Raw genomic sequence first — 17,882 nt, 5'->3', positions numbered from 1 at the left:
AGCTGGATGATCAGGTGGAGCGGGAGAAGAAACGAGCGATCGCTCTAGACGTTGAGCTACAGGAACAGGTGGATTTGACGGATCGAGCGGTCCGGAGAGCAGCCGAGGCGGAGAATGAGTCGAATCAGAGGATGGCTGAGTGTTTGGAGAAGGAGACGAGGAGGTAGGTGGGGAGGGAGCCTTCCCCCCCCACTCAGGGAACGGGTGTGGAGCTTTATTAGACCTTTTTAGCTCATTTTTAGGCCATTTCGACCATTTTTAGCTCAGAAAAATGACCCGAATTTGGCTGAAAATGGTCCAAAACCCATCTTAAAACAAGGTTCTGACTTATTTAACCTCGATTTTTGAACTCTACGCCCCTTTAAACCCCCAAAAAACACTTAAAAAAGAATTTGCCACAGGTGGGAGTCGAACCAACAACCCCTAGATTCAAATTTGCCCGTCGAAAATCCCACTCGGCCATCGAGCACTTTTTTTGAGAAAGTCGATTTTAGACCATTTCCAGACTATTTTAGAGGGGTTTTTGCCATTCTGAGCGTATTCAGGCCATGTCTTCGCCATTTTAAACCATTTTAAGCTATTTAGCAATGAAAATTTGGCTGAATTTGGTCCAAAATCCTCTGTAAAACACATTTATGGCTCTTTTCAGATCAATTTTTGAGTTTCCCGCCCTTGGAAACCCGCAAAAACATTTTTAAAAAACCGAATTGCCACCGGTGGGAGTCGAACCCGCGACCTCTAGATTCAAATTTTGACGTCGAAAATCCCACTCGGCTACCCAAACACTTTTTTGGAAAAATTGATCTTAGACCATTTTTAGACGATTTTAAGCTATTTTAAGCCTATGTTAGACCAATTGAGGGCTGAAATTAGTCTGAAAATGCCCCCAAAACCTTTCTTTTGCAGAGAAGAAATCGAACAAGCTTATACCCGGCTCAACGAGTACTACAATCAACTCCAGGAGGCTTACAACACGGTGTACGCTCAATTGGCTCAATCTCAAGCTGAAACCACACCATCTGACCACCCAACAACGTCATCTGCCCATCTGACGTCTTCTGATGCTCCAGAAGAGGTGGAGCTCACCCAAGTGATCGATGGAATTCTGACGATTCTTTTGATCTCCAGAGACCCATCGATCTCACTGAACACCCGCCAAAAAATGGAGAAAATCGCTGAAAAACTGAAACAACTGCTGAGCGATTACGAAGAGAATCAGAAGGCGTTGGAGGAGCAGAGAAGGATTACTGTAGCACTGGAGGCACGTCTTCAAACACTCGAAACGGCGTCAGGGTCTCCAGAAGTGGCAACGACGACACGACAGAGAGTGGAGGAGTTGGAAGGAGAGATTGAGTGGAAAGAGGAGGAGTGTGAGGCACTGAAGAGGAGGATTCGAGATCTGGAGAAGGCGTTGGAGGCGGTGGCGGAAAGAGCAGCTGACGAGACGGAAGGTAAGGGATGGGATAAGGCTCGTATCATATCATGAGGGAGATGGGAAGAAGGTGGAGAGGGAGAAAAGAATTTTCGGAGAGCTAAAATCCTTGTTCTAGAACGTTCTAGAGGGTTTTAACTGCTTCTGGATGATTATGGAAGCTTTGTGAACCGTTTTTACAACTTCCAGAGTCATATGAAGCTATCAGATAGTCCTAGAAAGTTCGAGAATGTTCTAGAAGGGTCTAGAAGTTCCTTGATTCGTTATGGTCACTTTTAGAGGCACCCGGAGCTATGTTAGATGATTCTAGTAGGTTCCAACAATTTCTGAATGGTTCTGAAAGTTTCTCGAAAAGGTTCCAGATCGTTCTGGAAGGTTCCCAGCTGCTTATGAGCGGTTCTGTATTGTTTTCGACAGTTCCAGATGTTTTTTTTTTTTGAATGATTCTAGAAAGTTCTAGAAGGTTCTAGACGCCTCAAGAACAGACTCTGAGGTTCTAGAACCTTCTGGATGCCATCTCTCACCCTCTCTCTCTCTCTCTCTCCCTTCGCCGTCCTCTTCAAATTTATAATGAAAAATACGAAACCCACTGCTGCTCTGCTGCATGCCCTCTCACCACACTGCGTTCTCTTCTATGATACTTGACGAGTTTGTGCACAATTAGTCTCTGATCCTCTTCTACCTCTGTCCTTCCCAATTCCCATGTATCTACTTTGACCGTAAAACCTGTATTAGGAGGGCCCTACTAGCCCTTCTAATACAGGTTTTACGGTACTTCGCCTTTGTCTCTTCCACTATGCTTAACTTGCTTGATTGCCAAGAAAAAAAGTCCCAAAAATGAGAACTTCTAGTTTGAAAAAAAGTTCTCAAACTTTGAGCTTCATTATCTTGGTAACTGTAAGAGATATCAAAAATTTGTCAACTGATAAAAGGCTTGTCATAATATCAGCTACATTTTATCAGTTGACACATTTTCGTTATCTTTTATGGGAGCCGAGATAATTGAGATCAAAGTTTGGCATATCCAAAAAAAAGAGCACCGCTTCAAAGCCTTAGCCACCAACTGCATTTAGGTTCATATCTTTTGAAGTAGACGTCTACTGTACACCACAGGGCGCTGTCCTATGTTACTGTAGTATTATACACGATCAAATTCACACGGCCCCGTTTTTAGATTAGCTTTAGAAATGAGAAATAATCTCGGCTAGTGGCCCTTAATCATACCAAGTGTCCCCTCCCACTTGTCTTCTGAATTCCTTGGTTTCTTGTTCCTGTCTATTCGTTTAAGTTTCACTTCCATCCTTTGGTACTAATCACTGTGTTCTTTTCCTCTACCGTAATCCAATTGGTGTTGTTGTCTCTCTGTCGGTTCGATTTTTCTGTCACTTATCTTCTGATGTGATGTGGATTACTTTCTTTTCTCATAGATCCTATTAGAAGGCGGCCGGCCGTGATGCTTTGGAAAGTTCCAATCCTCGTCTGTGGATATCTAGAAGGTTCTGTGGCCTTGGAAGCTTCGGTGGACCTCTAGAAGGTTCTGAGGGATCCTAGACCATACTAACGTTCTTAGAGCTTCCAGAAGCATCAACTGATCTTCGAGTTGATCTAGAAGGTTCTGGAGCTTTCTAGAAGCATCACTATCATCTTGAATACCCTACCATCGTGATCATATCTTGTTGTTAGTGGGTACTCCGACTACCGTAGTACCCTTTGTCTATCCTAGATGTTCTCTTACTATCTACACTTCCCCTGAGCAAGTAAGACTGTCCGAGTTTGAGACCCTTGGGTTCTTTAGGCTCGCTGAACATCTCCTAGGACATGCTCAGCCACCCAAAAAAACCTAGAAGCTCAAATGTGGACAGTCGTACCTTTATCACTATCATCTATCAGTAGAATCGTGTTGCTTTCTTCTCCCCTTGTCGTCTCCAAAATGCATTAGGTGGCTGGCTTTGCAGCGGCCGCTGTGAGTCGCCTCTCGACGGAACTCGCCATTTTAGCCGCCCGTCTGACGACACGACAAGCCGACGTCGACTCGCTGTTCCGAACCAATGCAGAGCTGGCTCATACGAACGTCCGATTGCAGAATGAGGTGGATGAGATGGAAGAGGTGAAGTCGAGGATGATGGAGGTAAGCAGATCTATATGCCGTCTTCTGGCAAACGGACCAGCGATGGACCAAACCATACCAGCCCATTTCAAGCCCATTTTAAGCCTATTTCAAGCCCGTTTTGAGCCTTTTTAAGCAGGGAAATGGGCAAATTTTGTCTGAAATTCTCTAAAAACCATTTTCTGCACTTTCTCATGCCGATATTTGAATTTCCCGCCCTTGAAAACCCCGAAAAACACTTTTAAAAAGAAATTGCCACCGGTGGGTTTCGAACCCCCGACCTCTAGGTACAAATGCTTCCGTCGAAAATCCCACTAGACCATCCGAGCAATTTTTTGAAAAAGTCATTTTTGAGCATTTTAAGCCATTTTAAGCCCATTTTGAGCCTATTTTTGGCCTTTTTTGAGCCTATTTTTGTTATCTAAGGGTTTGGTCCGTCGTGAGCCCGCCGTTGGTCCGTTTAAAGCAAAAATAGTCCCATTTTCAGGAAAAAGAGCAGTTGGAGCAGCATGTGAAAGAGCTCGAGGAGCAAGTTGCCGACCTCATGGAGCAGCATGAGGTGAGCACTTTTCTGAAAATCTAGAATTTTCGACAAAATCTGAAACTTCCAGACGCATCTCCAACAATCGGCACTTCTCCAATCGACGACGCCGATTTTGACGACGTCATCAGTTTCACCGAATCCAGATTCAGAACGCGCCGCCCAGAAGCTAGAAGAATCTGAAAAAGAGATTCAGCGTCTTGCTGGAATTGAGAAGACGTTGAATAATCGGATTCTGGCCCTGGAAGATCAGAATCTAGAGCTGGAGGAGAAGGTTCAAGAGATTGAGGACGAGATGATGACGGTGAAGGCGGAAATGGCGGAAATTGAAAAAGCTGAGCAATCGGAGAAGAAGGCTGAGCAATGGGACGATTGGGGAGAGGAGAAGGAGGAGAATGAGCCGACCCCAGAGCTTCAGGAAGCGCAATCTGAAGTTGGACGTCTTCTGGAGGTTGAGAAGGCGTTGACGATGAGGCTGGAGATGCTCCAGATGCACAATAAACAATTGGAGGGGAGATTGAAGGAGTTGGAAGTGGTGAGGATTAGAAAAGCTCTGAAAATCGGCTTAAAAATGACAGTTTTCTGTCTGTCGGTGTGTCCAGATGTCTTTGGGCATCCAAAAAATTGATTTTTGAGCTGTAAATGGGTCTTAAAAGCTAATTTTTGCCCTGAAAATGACATTTTCTGTCCGTCTGTCTGTCCAGATGTCCTAGAATTTTTTTGACGTTCTTATTTTTGCAGAGCAAGGCTACAGTAACCCAGATAGACCCACCGAAACAAACAGAGGAAGCGCCCCAAACACAGAAGCAGGATGATGAATGGGGATGGGGAGAGGATGATAATGAACAGGTGATGAGCATTTTCAGAGCACGTTTGGAGGTTTTTGGCTGAAAATAGACCCGATTTTAGGCTAAAAATGAGTGATTTATGGTCTAAAATCAATTTTCTGAACACTTTCACTGCGATTTTTGAATTTGCCGCCCTCGAAAACCCCCAGAAACGTTTTTAAAAAACAATTTGCTACCGGTGGGAGTCGAACCCGCGACCTCTAGATCCAAATTTGCTCGTCGAAAATCCCACTCGGCCATCCGAGCACCTTTTTGGAAAATTGTCAGAAAGTCGATTTTAGGCCATTTCAGACCATTTTGAGATGTTTTATGCCCATTTTGAGCGTATTCAGACTGTTCTTTGGCCATTTTAGACCATTTTTAGCTGAAAATTTGGCTGAAAATGATCCAAAACCTTCCAAAATCGCATTTCTGTACATTTTCATTGCGATTTTTGAACTCCTCGCTCCTGAAAACCACCAATACCATTTAAAAAACAAATTGCCACCGATGGGGTTCGAACCAACAACCCCTAGATTCAAATTTATCGTGGAAAATCCCACTCGGCCATCCGAACACCTTTTTGGAAAATTGTCAGAAAGTCGATTTTAGGCCATTTTTAGGCGTTTTTGGACTATTTTAAGCCTATTATGGGCTGTTTTTGCGACTATTAGACCACTTTGAGACCTGAAGATGTACGATTTTTGTTTTTCCAGCCATCTCAACCATCGTCCACGCCCCTCCAGAATCCATCAGAATTGGAGAACGCAAAATCAGAAGTCACCCGACTCGCTCAAATCGAAAAAATCCTGAACAATCGAATTTTGGCTCTAGAAGACCAGAATCTGGAGCTTGAGGAACGTCTTCAGGAGTTGGAAGACGAGCTGGCGGAGGAGAAGAAAAAGAAGGGGGCGGAGCTTGAGGAGGCGAAGCCAGAAAAACCAAAAGAAGAAGAAGACAATTGGGACGATTGGGGAGAGGAATCTGAGGGCCAGAAGAAGAAGGCGGAGGATGGCGTCACGTCTTCTGAACTGCTCCAGAAGACAATTGAAGAGCTCCAGAAGCGCGTGGACTTCCAGAAAGAAGTGATTCAGAAGGCCGAAGCGGAGCTGATCGAGATTCAGGATAAGGTACGGGGAAATAGGCTTGAAGTAGGCTGAATCTAGTCCCAAATAAGCCGAAAATGACCCAAAAAAGACGAAAAATGTCCGAAAATGGTCAAGAAATCGATTTTGAGCCAGAAAATTGTCTAAATTGGCTTGAAATTGGCCTAAAATAGTCGAAAATGACCTAAAATCAACTTTCCCGAAAAAGTGCTCGAATGGCCGAGTGGGATTTTCGACGAAAAAATTTGGTGGCGGGTTCGAACCCCACCGGTGGCAAATTCTTTTTTTTTTGTTTTTTTTAAATCTTTTTGAGGTTTTCAAGAGCGGCAAATTCAAAAATTGACAAGAAAATGTTTGGAAAATCGATTTTAGACCATTTTCAGCCGATTTTTTGCTTATTTTGAGCTAAAACTAGGCCCAAATTAGGCTTTTTGGACCGAAAATAGGCTAAAAATCGCTCATTTTTCAGTACGACGAGCTGGACGAAGCCTATCAGCAATCTCAAAATGCACAAAATCCAAATGAGCAGTTGCTCGCCGAGCTGGAATCGCTGAAAATGCAATTGGAGCAGTCCCATGCGGAAAAACAAGAAATGAAGCTGAAATTGGAGACGATCGAGGCGGAGAAGAGAGAGCTGGAGACGCAGATTGCGGAGATTCAGAAGGCGTTGGATCAGAAGACGTCGGAGATTCAGAAGACGTCCGAGAATGATGATGATGGCTGGGGAGACGAAGGATGGGGAGAGAGTGATAATGAGGAGACGAAGAAGGATAATGATAAGGAGGTGAGTGGGATTCTGGGAATTCTGGAAATTCTGAATTCAGATGACGTCAAAAAAATCTTCTGAAAAATGAGCAATTTTAAGCCTAGAAATTGCATTTTTGCCCTAAAATTCTGAAATTTTCAGCTCGCCGAACTTCGCCACGCCCACGACCAGCTTGTCTCCAGAATCCAAATTCTGGAATCTGAAAATTCCAGAATCCAAGCAGAAACTTCCCAAAAAATCGATTTCCTGGAATCAGAAAAGACGAAAATCGAACAAGAACTGGACCAGACGATTCAGGAACTGGACGACGTCAAACAGGAGCTGATTCAGAAGGAGAAGGAGATTCAGAAGACGTCGGAAGAAGCCACGTGGAACGACGATGCCTGGAACGATGATGGAGAGATTGAGCGAATGCGAGAGACGCAAAAGATGATGGAAATGCGAGTGGAAGCGTTGCAAGACGAGCTGAAAAACGTTAAGGAACGGGAGATTGAGGTGGGATTTTTGGCTGAAAATTAGGCCTAAAGTGGACCTGAAATCAGGCTCGAAATGGGCTTAAAATAAGCTCAAAATAGACTTCAAAATATGCTTAAAATAGGCTTAGGATGGGCTCAAAAATAGGCCTTAAATTAGGCTTAAAATGGGCTTTGAAATAGGCCTGAAAATAGCCCTGAAAATAGGCTTAAAATGGACTAGAAAATAGGCTTGAAATAGATTTCAAAATAGGCCTTAAATTAGGCTTAAAATAAGCCTAAAATAAGCTCAAAGCAGGCTTGAAAACTGGCCTGAAATTAGGCATAAAATAAGCTTGAATAGACTTCAAATAGGCCTTGAATTAGGCTTGAAAATAGACCTAAAAATAGGCTCAAATTAGGCCTAAAAAGCCGGGCTTACCTGTCTGACAGTGACCGACTTTTCAGCTTTTTTTTTTTTTGGCTGGAAATCAGTGATTTATGTCTAAAAATGAGCAATTTCAGTCACTGAAAATGAGCCATTCTAGTCATTCTAGCTGAAAATGAGCAATTCTAGCCTAAAAATCACCAAAATTCAGCCTAAATGTAAGCCAATTTTAGGCTAGAATTGGCTGAAAATAAGCGATTTCAGCTCGGAATTTTTTTTGGCTGAAAATTAGCGATTTCAGTCAAGTTTGAAAACCTGAAATTGCAAAAAAATAAAACGAGAAAACACAAATTTTCAGGTGAAGATTAGATTTATTAGGGAACATTAATGGGGGAAAATTGTTCAAGAAAAACGGGGAAAATGGGGGAATAAGGAGCTTTCCAGGAGCCCTAGAAGCTCTAGAAGCAGGAATAGGAACAGGGAAAAAAGGGAAAAGGGCTCCAGAAGCTCTAAGAGCCTCTCTAACGCTTTCCATCGGATGTGGATGGTCCCTCGACGAGTTGTCTCTCCGCCTCCTCTTTAGCCTCTCTCTCCAACCTCTCCTTCAACTCCTGCTCGGCAATCGCATCCTCCTCATCAGTCGGAATCTCGAAAAGCACTCTCAACTCCTCTGGAGTCTTTCCCTGAGCCATTATGGCGATCTTCTTGCAGCAATAACGGAGCAACTGCTTGGACTCCAGGTAGTTGGCAGCAGCGTCAACGCCTCCAGCTCCTTGTCCTCCAACTCCTTCAAAAAGTTCATGTCCCACTCTGGAATGTTGGTCTGGCGTGGGAAGCCTTCGTTCTTCTCCTCCGGGAACTCCTCGCCACGATGATGCTCACACCAGGCGACGACACGTTTCAAGGTGACGCCTGTGATGTTGTCGATTGGCATCACGTTTTTGGCGGCTTTCTCGGCGTCGTAGCCAAGTCCAGAGACCAGGTTGTTGATGGTGACGAGTTGTGGAACGGCCAGGTCGCTTATCTTGACGGTTTCCTTATCGAAGCTTTCGAGGAAGAAGTAGAAGGATGGCTCGGGCTTTGGTGCAGGCAGGGTTGGAGCTTGGGCGGGTTGGGCGGCGGCTGGGGCTGGTCCTGCTTGTTGATCGGCCATGGTTGATTGATTGATTGCTTTGAGGATGTGGTGTTCTGGAAAATCGATAATATGAGGTTAGAGTCTTTAGAGCGGTTTAAGAGCGGATAGAGAGCGATTTGAGGTAGCTAGAGACAGCTTAGGACGATCTAGAATGGTCAAGGACAAGATTGGATGGTCCAGGACGGCCTGAGACAGTCTTAGACAGTCTGGGATAGCTGAAACAGCTCTAGGTAGTTCTGGATAGCTCTAGATGGCTTTAGGTGGCTTTAGATGGCTCTAGACAGTCTGAAACGGTCTAAGACAGATCGAAACGGTCGGAGCTGGTCTATGAACGGTTTGAGACACATTAGGACGGTCTAGTGTGGTCGAAAATGGTTTAAGGTAGGTTAAGACGATCTAAAACGGGTCTGAGATAGCTCCAGACAGTCTAAAATGGCTTGAGCCTATCTGAGAAGGTTCCAGACAGCTAGAACCATTCTCAAAAGGTCTAAAACAGCCTAAGACACATCTAGACAGTCTGGGATGGTTTACGACATCACAAGACCATCTAAAGCAGTTTAGGACGACCTAAGACAGCCTAAGACTATCTGGACGGGTTTCAGACAGCCAGAACCATTCCTCAGACAGTCGGAGACAACCTGAGATGGTCCAAGAAGGTTCAATCCAGCTAAGATAGACGGGAAAATCAATTGAAAACCAGAAAAGGAAGATGATGCCAATGGATGCACAAGTTGGCGGGAAGAGGGATTACGGTAGTCTTCTGGGAAAGCAATGGCCTGGGATAAGGCTTCCATTCGGTCGGGAAATTTAGCCGACCGACCGACCACTGACCCAGCCGACCGACAACCGACCGAGCTGACCGATCGGTCGGNGCGCCGACCGTTTTCGTGCATTTGCGCATCAACGTGTTTGCACACTCTACATTGTATTTTACGACAAACTACCCACTAAATGCCTCGTTTTTCGTAAAATAAGTGCTTCGTACGCAAAAATTCGTGTTTTGATGCGCAAAGGAACGAAATCGTTCGGCGCGCCGACCGATCGGTTAGCTCGGTCGGCTGTCGGTCGGTGGTCGGCGATTTTCGACCGACCGAAATGGTAGCCTTAGCCTGGGAGTGTCCGAGAGACAGCAAGAAGTTCAGGGAGTACGGTAGGTTTCTGGGAAAATCGATTAGGCTGTTTACACACACACACACACACACACACACTTTTAGGCTGAAAAATTGGGAAAATTCAAATTTCAGCTCTCCGATCAAAACGCGTCGCTTCAATCCCAACTGAAATCAATCCAAACCGAGCTAGAAGCCACCCAGCAACGTCTTCAAGAAGCAGAATCGGCGTCTTCATGGAACGACGACGGTGACAACTGGAATCAAACAGATTCAGAAGACGTTGCTCTTCGAAAAGAGCTCGAAACAGAAATCTGCAAGCGGAACGCAACGATCGAAGAGCTTCAACGTCACGTGGAACGTCTTCAGAAGGCGTTGAACGAGGCATCTGAATCGGCGGATATGAAGGCGTTGGAGGAGATGGAAGAGATGAAACATCAACTGACGATGGTCATGGAGCAGAATAGTTTGTTGAAGGATTCAGAAGCCAGACTGATGGACCACGCTGATGAGTACGCTGAACAAATGGAACGTCATCGGGAGAGGTGTGTGGAGTTACAAGTCAAAGTGACAGAGCTGGAAGAGAAGCTGAGAGCTGAGCAATTGGAGAAGAAGGCGGCGTCTAGAAGTGTCGAGGAGTTTTCAGTGTTGAGGTGAGCTGCTGAAATTGGCCGTGAAAAAATCTAGAATTCCCACGAAAATTCGATGAAATTGGTTCTAAAACGTCGTGGTTCTGAAGCGTCGTGGTTCTGGAACGTCGCACATAAAAATTAAACTTCAGCACGCTGAGGGCTTCAAAATGAGCCCAAACACGCCGCGATTCGGTGAGATTCGAAATTTCGGGTGCGTCGCGGTCGTGCGTCGCGTGTTTTGGAAAAATCGAAATCAACCGATTAATGGCGTGTTTTGGCTCATTTTGAAGCTAACAAGCTCAAAAGTCTGAAAATTTCGGGTTTAGCGTTCTAAAACGTCGTGGTTCTGAAATGTCGTGGTTCTGAAACGTTGCGGTTCTAGACCGTCCTAAGTCTGAAATGCCATTTTTCAAGAGCGTCTAGTTGTAGAACCACGACGTTTCAAAATTATGACGTTTCAGAACCACGACGTTTCAGAACCGCGACACTTCAGAACCATCACGTTTCAGGCCGTTGAATTTTGAGAACCATGACGATTCAGAACAGTGGCGCTTCAATACTACGCCGTTTTGAAACCGCGACATTTCAGAACCGCGAGGACTTAGAACTGGGACGTTTCAGAACCACGACGTTCTAGAAGTGATCATTTCACAACGGTTGCGTCGTGGTTTTACAATGTCGCGGTTCTAAAACGTCGTAGTTCTGAAACGTCGCGGTTCTGAAACGTCGCGGTTCTGAAAGGTCGTGGTATAACATCATGGTTCTAAAACGTCGCAGTTCTAGAACAGCAACGTTTCAGAACCGCGACATTGTAGAACCACGACGCAACCGTTGTGAAATGATCAGTTTTAGAACGTCGCGGTTCTGAAAAGTCGTGGTACTAAAAGTCATAGTTCTGAAACGTCCGAGTTCTAAGACCTCGCAGTTCTAGAATGTCGCGGTTTCAAAACGGCATTGAAACGCCACTGTTCTGAAACGTCGTAGTTCTAGAACAGCAACGTTTCAGTTTCAGAACCGCTTGCGAAATGATGAGTTCTGAAACGTCCGGGTTAGAAAATTTTGAGAAATTTTTTCGAAAATCGTCTGAATTCTGCCGATTGCTCATGCTTAAATTCATTCCAGACAACAGCTCTCCACTGCTGAATCCTCGCTCCACCGTACTCAATCTCAACTATCGGATCGCGAGGGAACCATCGCTGAGCTCACGAAAAAGCTCGCCGAGCACACGAAAACCATCGAAGAGCTCCAGATGAAGCTGAAGACGTTGGCAGCGTCCAGGCGACAAATCACGTCATCTCAGAATCCTCTGACGCCTTCTAGACCATCGTCGCGGCTATCGACGTCTTCTAGAATTTCCACAACGTCATCGTCATTTGTTCCAGAAGCCATTTCGAATCCACTCCAGACTTCTGGAAGCGCATTTGACGTCGTCGTGCCACAGGTGAGAGGGATTCTGAAAAAAATTTGAAATTCTGGAGAATTCAGAAGACGTGAAAAAAATTGTGAAAAAAATTTTCTGAGATTCTCGAAATTCCAGAAGACGTGAAAAAAAATTTTTCAAAAAAACAATTTTTTTACGAAATTCTGGAGAATTCAGAAGACGTGAAAAAAATTTTTCGTAATGAAACTTTTTGAAATTCTGAATTTCAGAATATGCTGAAAATCATTATTCTGAAAATGGATGAAGACATTGGGCAGATACAGAATACCATAGCTAGAATACGAGAAGACGTCGTCACGTCATCTGAGAATTCTGAAAAATATTCTGAGAAGGCGTCAGAAGTGTGAAGAATCCTGTAGCTGTGTAGCTGTTTTTGAGGTTTTTGAAAAAATTCTGATTTTTGGCTTGATTCGGGTGGTGGATTTCTGAATTCTGACGTCTTCTGGATTTCAGATGACGTCAAAAAAGTTTTTTTTTCCAAATTCAGATTTTTTAAATCCTGGAGACGTTAGAATGCTGTAGACATAAAAAAGTGTGAATCTATAGACTTTTTGATTTTTGACGTCATCTGAATTTCTGAATTCCAGATGACGTCAAAAAACTTTTCTTTTTCGAAAAAATTTGTAATCATAAATTCTGAATTTATAGACTTTATAGTTTTTAGAACTCTGACGTCTTCTGAATTCAGATGACGTCAAAAAAAATTTTTTTTGAAAATTTGCGATTTATGGGATTTTGGAATCCTGCAGACGTTGGAAATCTGTAACCATTTAAGACTTTTTATTGACTTTTCGATTTTTGACATCATCTGAAATTCTGACTTCAGATGACGTCAAAATTTTTTTTTTAATTTTGAATTTTCGGATTTTTGAAAAGTTAACATTTTTGGGTTACTGTAAACATTGCAAATTCCGAAATTTTCGACTTTTCAATTTTTGACGTCATCTGAAATTCTGAATTCAGATTACGTCAAAACATTTTTTTTGAAAATTTCCGAAAATTGGGAATTTTGGGATTTTGGAGACGTCAGAACTCGAAATTTCACATTTCTTCAATTTAAAAAAATTTTCGAAAAATTTCTGATTTCCTGATTCTTCACGTCTTCTGATTTTCTGAAAAAATCAGAATTTCAAACAAATTCCTTTGAAAATCCCAATTTATCGATTTTTCAATTTTGCAGAGTGGCGAACCCCTTCGTCGCCGTAACAAGTAATCCAATATCAACGACTTCAGGCTCCAGATGCCTTCAGAATCTCTAATTATCGATTTTTTCGAAAATTCAGATTTCTGAAAAAAAAATCGATTTTTTGCCCCGTTTTTTCTGGTCATATTATTTATTGGTGTTTTTTTTTTCTATTGTAATTTTTTTCTAGAAAATTCTATGTTCCTTTAAAGTGCCTTTTTCTTCTATTCTCTACAGTAATTTTCTACAGTAATCCCCAATTTTTTTTGCCGCCCTGTGAAGCTCTTTTTTCAAATTTCTGAGGGTTGTTTTTTATGATTTTTATGTGTTATTAGGGTCCAAAAATTCCTACCAAAAACTGAAATGTATAGAGATTATAACGGAATAAATCTGTTTGTCCGGATGTCCGGATGTCCAAAAAATTTTCGAATTTTCAAAAAATCATTTTCCACGGGAACTACACAACTTTTTAGCCCAATTTTGTGGATTTTTGGCACTTAAAAAGGCGCCTTGGTCCCCCCCCCCCCAATTTTTTGCCAAAAGAGCAGAAATTTAATTGTTTGGGATTTTCAGAAAATATTCTGGAAAACGTATCGATTTATCGATTTTTTCTTGGCGTTTGTTGACTGGTGGAAATGGCGAAATTAATGGAAAAACAACAACGATGGCCAGCTGGTTCGGAGGATGAAGTAAGGAATTATTAAGGATGAGCAATCGAATGGGGGAATTTTTGATTTTGGAGCTTTTTTGAACGATTTTGGCTAATTTTCGGGCTATCTTAGGCTTTTCTAGGCTTCATTTGGCCTATTTTTTCTCTTCATATCTCGCGAACCGTCACAGCTATGAAATATTTGTTAACTGCATAATTGCTCAGAATAAGTTTTCACACATTTTCGTAGTTGGAAAAATTTGCGTAGCTAATACGGTTGCCGAGATATGCGCCTTTTAAAGTTTCGAGGAAACGCAGAGAAGCGAGAGCGCTCTCGCTGTTAAGAACGCCGACGACGCCGCCGAGACATCTGGAAATTGGAAAAAAAATGAGTCAAAATGGTCCAAAGTTGTACAGAAATGGTCAAAAAAGACCGAAATTCGGCAATTTCAAATTTTTAACTTCTGTGGTGATGAGCAATGCAATCATCACCGATTCCACCGAGTACGACGCCGTTATGAACATTGTCATGGTGGCTGCAGAGAGAGTCTGAAAAAAATCAAATTATCTCAAAAACTAGCAAAGATAGTAAAAAAGTGACAACTATAAAATTGCTCAGCATACAATTTCACACATTTATCTAGTAAACAAAATTACCGTAGCTATTACGGTTTTTGAGATATGCGCCTTTAAAGTCGGCGCGCCGCGGAGACGATCACTCTCGCTTCTCTGCGTCTCCCCAAAACTTTAAACGCGTATATCTCGCGAACCTTAATAGCTATCAAAAAACTTTCAACTACAAAATTGCTCAGCATAAACTTTTGCACAATTTTCCAGTTGAAAGTTTTTTTCTAGCTACTGTAGTTCTCGAGATATGCGCCTTTAAAGTTTCAAGAAGACGCAGAGAAACGAGAGCAGTCGCGCTTCTCTGCCTCTTTAAACGCGTATATTTCGCGAATCGGTATAGCTATCAAAAAGTTGCCAGCTGCAAAATGGCTCAGCATAAGATTTTACATAGTTTTCTAGTTGAACGTTTACCCATAGCTATTACGGTTCAAGAGATATGCGCCTTTAAAGTCGGCGCGCCGCGGAGACGGAGAGAAACGATATCACTCTCGCTTCTCTGCGTCTCCTCAAAGCTTTGAACGCGTATATCTCGCGAATCGTGATAGCTATGGAAACATGTTCAGCTACAAAATTGCTCATCATTAAAATTTCACATATTTTGGTGTATAAACCATTTTTCTAGCATTTTTTGAATTTGAGAAATTTGAATCTTAAAAAATTTCGCTATTTTTTTTCAAGATTTTATATCTCAAGTTCTAAAAATGCTGAAAAGACAGTTTTAATGTCAAACTGTGTGAATATTTAAACCCTTTATTTTCGTAGTTTGTAGTTATTTGATAGCAGCTATGATTCTTGAGATAGAGACGCAGACATCTAGGCTGTCTCGCTCTAACTTCAAACACTCATATCTCTCGAATCATCATAGCTATTAAAACACTTTCATCTGCAAAATTGCTCAGCATAAAATTTTGCACACATTTCTAGTTCACAGTTTCTTTCTAGCTACTGTAGTTCTCGAGATTTGCGCCTTTAAAGCCGACGGCCTCCTGGCCGCAAGAAGACGTAGAGAAGTGTGAGCGCTCTCGTGGTCTGCGTCTCCTCGTAATTTCAAGCGGGTATATCTCGCAAACCGTAAAAGCTATCAAAAAACTTTCAACAACAAAAATGTCTAAAATTTTATGGTGAGCAATTTCGCAGTTGACCAAATTTTTCTAGCTCCTCTAGTTTTTCTGAAAATTCTAAAAAAACTAAAGTTCGACCTATTTTCAGCCCGAAAACGGAAACGACGAGGATGACGAGGAAGCTCCGCCTCTAGAGTCACGGACCCCAAAACGTTTGATTTTTGAGTAATCTACAGTAACCCAAAACTACCAAAAAATTCAAATTTTTCAGTGATCGAAGTGTTCGAGCTGGATTCATCAAGCGCGTTTTTGCCCTAGTGACTTTGATGGTAAACGAGGGCGGAGTCTGAAGGGGGCGTGGCCTAATTCAAATTTCAATTTTGCAGTTCGCCATCACGGCTGGCTTCTCGTCGGCTCCAATTTTCAGTAAAAAGTTCAAAGATTGGTGTAATGAGTACTGGTGGGGAGTCTACGTGGCAATGTAGGTGGACATCTGGATATTTGGACACACAGATTTTTTTCAGGGGCGTCTTTTTCATCTTCTATATCACACTGATGTGTTGTCAGGGAGTCCGTAGATGTTTCCCGTGCAATTTGGTCATTTTGACACTTTTTGTGAGTTTTTTGGGTTATTCAAAATTTTCGAAAAAAATAGGAGAGCTAGAGAAATTTGTTCAACTGCAAAATTGCTCAGCATAAAATTTTACACATTTTTGTGGTTTATAGTTTTTTGATAGCTATTATGGTTCGCAAGATATACGCGTTTAAAGTTTCGAGGAGACGCAGAGAAACGAGAGGGGTCTTGTTTCTCGGCGTCTCCGCGGCGCTTCGACTTTAAAGGCGCATATCTCGAGAACCGTAGCAGTTACGAAAGTTTTTTCAACTAGAAAATTGTGTGAAATTTTATGCTGAGCAATTTTGTGGTAAAAAGTTTTTTGATAGCTATGATGGTTCGTGAGATAATTGCGTTTAAAGTTTTAGCAAGCTGAAAAGCGAGACACCCTAGATGTCTGCGTCTCTATCTCAAGAATCATAGCTGCTATCAAATAACCACAAACTACAAAAACTAAGCCTTCCAAATTTCGCGCATTTTGACATAAGAATTGTCTTTCCAGCATTTTTAGAATTTGAGATTAAAAAACTTGAAAAAAACATAGAAACATTTTTTTTTCCAAATTTTCATAAAATTCAAAAAATGTTAGAAAACGTTTTATATATCAAAATGTGCCAAATTTTATGCTGAGCATTTTTGCAGTTGACAACTTGCTGATAGCTGTTACGGTTCGCGAGATATACGCGCCTAAAGTTTTGGGGAGACGCAGAGAAGCGAGAGTGATCGTCTCCGCGGCGCGCCGACTTTAAAGGCGCATATCTCAAAAACCGTAATAGCTACGGTAATTTTGTTTACTAGATAAATGTGTGAAATTGTATGCTGAGCAATTTTATAGTTGTCACTTTTTTACTATCTTTGCTAGTTTTTGAGATAATTTGATTTTTTTCAGACTCTCTCTGCAGCCACCATGACAATGTTCATAACGGCGTCGTACTCGGTGGAATCGGTGATGATTGCACTGCTCATCACTACTGGATGTAGTGCGTCGATTATACTTTTTGCGGCGACTACAAAGAAAGATTTGACTTCGTAAGAACATTTTTTTAAAGGTTTTTAAAAAGTTCAAAAATTGAAATTGCCGAATTTCGTCCTATTTTTGCCCATTTTTGGCCAATTTTGGACTATTTTGACTAAATTTTAAAAACAATTTCAGATGTCTCGGCGTCGCCTTTATTCTTGGTATCTGCCTTTTCTTTTTTGGCCTCATGACATGCATTTTTGTGCTGATTTTCCATTGGGTCTTCCTTCATATCGTTTACTCGGCTCTCGGAGCACTACTGTGCATGTTCTACTTGGCAATTGATGTGCAGGTACAGTAATACCCTTTTTTTGAGCATTTATGGATCCAATTTTGACCCATTTTTTTTTCAAAATTTCAAAAATTTTCAGCTAATCATGGGCGGCCGTCGTGTGGAAATCTCCCCAGAAGAGTACATTTTCGCTGCCACACATGTATTCGTCGACATTTTGACAATGTTCTTCCATATTCTGGGCATTGTAGGACGGAATTAGTCAGAGAACTCAGAATTCTAGAGAAAAAGAAGATTTTAAAATTTAAATATCGTTTTTTAAAAAATCTTTTTAAAGGTGGGGGGACATGAAAAAAAGATTGTTCTCGAAATTTCGTTTAAATATGCCTCTCGAGGAGTTGAACGTGTGGGACGATGATTGAGGGTGCGGCGCCGCTACCGACTGAGCTACACGGGCAAAGAGAAAGCGGTCACCCGATTGCATACATAAAGGCGAGGACGACAGCTGTAGGCAGAGTGACATTAAGCGTTGTACACCGTGACGGTAGAATCTTACCTCTGGC

At 42.3% G+C, this 17,882-nt stretch overlaps 3 protein-coding genes across 3 annotated transcripts in view; 2 read left to right on the top strand and 1 right to left on the bottom strand.

Moving 5' to 3' along the window:
* CBG15627 overlaps positions 1-7,867 on the top strand; it is a gene marked incomplete at both ends in the record, with an annotated part of 19,461 nt that extends 11,594 nt beyond the window's left edge. The window contains 9 exons of the mRNA XM_045236232.1: positions 907-1,451; positions 3,388-3,560; positions 4,027-4,098; positions 4,151-4,615; positions 4,822-4,929; positions 5,624-6,037; positions 6,483-6,801; positions 7,003-7,274; positions 7,853-7,867. Coding sequence (XP_045095753.1) covers positions 907-1,451; positions 3,388-3,560; positions 4,027-4,098; positions 4,151-4,615; positions 4,822-4,929; positions 5,624-6,037; positions 6,483-6,801; positions 7,003-7,274; positions 7,853-7,867 — 2,383 coding nt within the window. The remainder of the gene's footprint in view (positions 1-906; positions 1,452-3,387; positions 3,561-4,026; positions 4,099-4,150; positions 4,616-4,821; positions 4,930-5,623; positions 6,038-6,482; positions 6,802-7,002; positions 7,275-7,852) is intronic.
* Positions 7,868-8,140: 273 nt separating this feature from the next.
* Positions 8,141-8,772, bottom strand: CBG15626 (the record flags this gene model as incomplete). The annotated part of the gene is given in 2 exon segments (XM_002648770.1): positions 8,141-8,496; positions 8,502-8,772. Coding segments are annotated over 2 exon segments (627 nt in total).
* Positions 8,773-13,754: 4,982 nt separating this feature from the next.
* Positions 13,755-17,581, top strand: CBG15624 (the record flags this gene model as incomplete). Its single annotated transcript, XM_045236231.1, has 8 exons — positions 13,755-13,808; positions 15,605-15,681; positions 15,728-15,785; positions 15,843-15,937; positions 15,981-16,071; positions 16,959-17,098; positions 17,223-17,379; positions 17,459-17,581. The coding sequence occupies 8 exons, from the start codon at positions 13,755-13,757 to the stop codon at positions 17,579-17,581; spliced, it is 795 nt and encodes a 264-aa protein (XP_045095752.1).
* Between the last annotated feature and the right edge of the window lie 301 nt (positions 17,582-17,882).

This window comes from Caenorhabditis briggsae, assembly GCF_000004555.2.
Source record: "Caenorhabditis briggsae complete genome, chrIV, whole genome shotgun sequence".
In the NCBI taxonomy this organism is placed as follows: domain Eukaryota; kingdom Metazoa; phylum Nematoda; class Chromadorea; order Rhabditida; family Rhabditidae; genus Caenorhabditis; species Caenorhabditis briggsae.
The sequence above is the reverse complement of the archived record's forward strand: the minus strand, read 5'-3'. Positions and strand labels throughout refer to the sequence as shown.